Source organism: Saprolegnia parasitica (assembly GCF_000151545.1).
Source record: "Saprolegnia parasitica CBS 223.65 unplaced genomic scaffold supercont2.648, whole genome shotgun sequence".
Taxonomy (NCBI): Eukaryota; Oomycota; class Saprolegniomycetes; order Saprolegniales; family Saprolegniaceae; genus Saprolegnia; species Saprolegnia parasitica.
The window spans coordinates 4,132-5,782 of record NW_012157042.1 but is presented as its reverse complement, the minus strand read 5'-3'; the positions used below and the strand labels follow the sequence as shown (position 1 = coordinate 5,782).

Sequence of the window (1,651 nt, the reverse complement as noted above, 5' to 3'; positions counted from 1 at the left end):
GGCAGCCCGTGAGCTTGGAAAGCGACGGGATCTCGAGCAACGGGGTGTTGCCGATCGCGCCGAGGATGGTCACGACCTCGTCCGGCGTCGATGCCGGCTGCGAAAGCTGCTTTTGGGTGCGCTCAGACAAAACGCCGATGGCGGCTCCCGTCGCCAGAAGCGCGAGGCCGCCGGCAGCGCGTTGCAAGCCAGCAGCGGTCATGGTGCAAACTCGACAATGCCACCTCGCAGTCATAGCGAGCGACCCAATCACGGCATTTCACACATTCTGCACTAATACCACGATTTTCACACCTACCTAATTAAAGTAGATTGAAGTGAAAATCAGAGCTGGAAAAACCACGGTGAGATATGCAGGCTCGTGACTAAAAACACGCAGTTCGCATGCGAGCGCGTGATGTCGTTATAAAATAAATAGTACTTTGTACTGTATTTTTGTATTGTGAATTGAAACTACATAATAAAAGAATACATAATATGACAAAAGTATTTAATTGAAAAACAGTGTAACCGCCAAGAATTTCCGAAAACGCCATCAAGACAAGATGATGCTGGATGATCTCCACACGGCTACGACCGGCCTCTTGCTCTTCCTCGGCCTCCTCTTGCTCTTCCTCAGTCTCTTCCACCTCATCTTCCTCCTCTTCCTCGTCTGCATGTGGAAGCCCATGATGCTCCTCCTGGTTGAGAAGGGCCTGGCGACGAAGAAGAAGGTCGTCGCCTTGCAGGAGAAGCTTGCAGCGGACATGGCTGGTGTCACTACCGCGCGCCTCGAGATCGCGGCCGCAGAGGCGGTGGTGAGTCGCCGTCTCGTCCGCTCCGTGAGTGCCCCGGTGCTCCCGTACGAGCTGTCGTCGTGCAAGCCCGTGGCGGCGGTCGCTCAGAATGGTTACCTCGCTCGCAAGGCTCCGACCAAGACTGCGTAGCTCGCTATGTGCAGCGTAGTACTTGCGCTTTATCTATTTCCTCATTGAACACTCGCATGTGATCGCACGACAGGCAGGGCGACGGCAGAGTGCTCGATCCATGACGCTCGAGACCATGAGATCCAGCTTGTCTAGAGGTACACAGAGGGACGCTTCGGCAATATTCAAGTGGTCTCAAAATTGGCAGCTCTACGGACGCTTCTAGTCTAGTTGCTTTACGGACGCACGAGCAAGACGAGGAGCGCGTGCAAAATGAGGAGTGCGACGCATGCGATGCCACTGACAATCGCGAGCTTGTACTCTACCAGCATCATCATCGCCATTGGCCATGCGTCAAGCAGAAGGACGTACCGAGAAGCTCGGACGAGACAGCGAGCGGCGCCATGGACCAGCGCACCGCCATCTCGGGGACGACGGCCACGTAGAGAGACGTGAGCGAGAGGCCGCAGAGCCCGAGGCCGTGGAGGAACAAGCCGTGCACGAGCGACGTGCGGAGGCAGAACCAGACGCCGCCGAGCGCCGAAACGAGCGCGGCGCCGAGGGCGATAAGCGTCGCAGAAGCGTCTGAAGTCTGGAAGTCGTACGCGAGCATGTCGAGGACGCCCGTGAACGGGTGGGCCACCAGCACGTCGTCGGGGTACGTGGCGTGCAAGTAGACAAGCGCGATGCTGCCGACGAGCGCGCCAACGAGCGCGCCAAAGCCGAGCGCAATTACAAAGCGCAGG

The 1,651-nt window shown here is 57.4% G+C and overlaps 2 protein-coding genes across 2 annotated transcripts; one reads left to right on the top strand and one right to left on the bottom strand.

Moving 5' to 3' along the window:
• Window positions 1–545: 545 nt before the first annotated feature.
• On the top strand, window positions 546–926 carry SPRG_17309 (hypothetical protein; the record flags this gene model as incomplete). Its single annotated transcript, XM_012356934.1, has 1 exon — window positions 546–926. One exon carries the CDS (start codon window positions 546–548, stop codon window positions 924–926), a length of 381 nt encoding a protein of 126 aa, XP_012212324.1.
• Window positions 927–1,066: 140 nt separating this feature from the next.
• SPRG_17308 (hypothetical protein) lies at window positions 1,067–1,518 on the bottom strand (the record flags this gene model as incomplete). Its single annotated transcript, XM_012356933.1, has 2 exons — window positions 1,067–1,227; window positions 1,278–1,518. The coding sequence occupies 2 exons, from the start codon at window positions 1,516–1,518 to the stop codon at window positions 1,142–1,144; spliced, it is 327 nt and encodes a 108-aa protein (XP_012212323.1). The 3' UTR covers window positions 1,067–1,141.
• Between the last annotated feature and the right edge of the window lie 133 nt (window positions 1,519–1,651).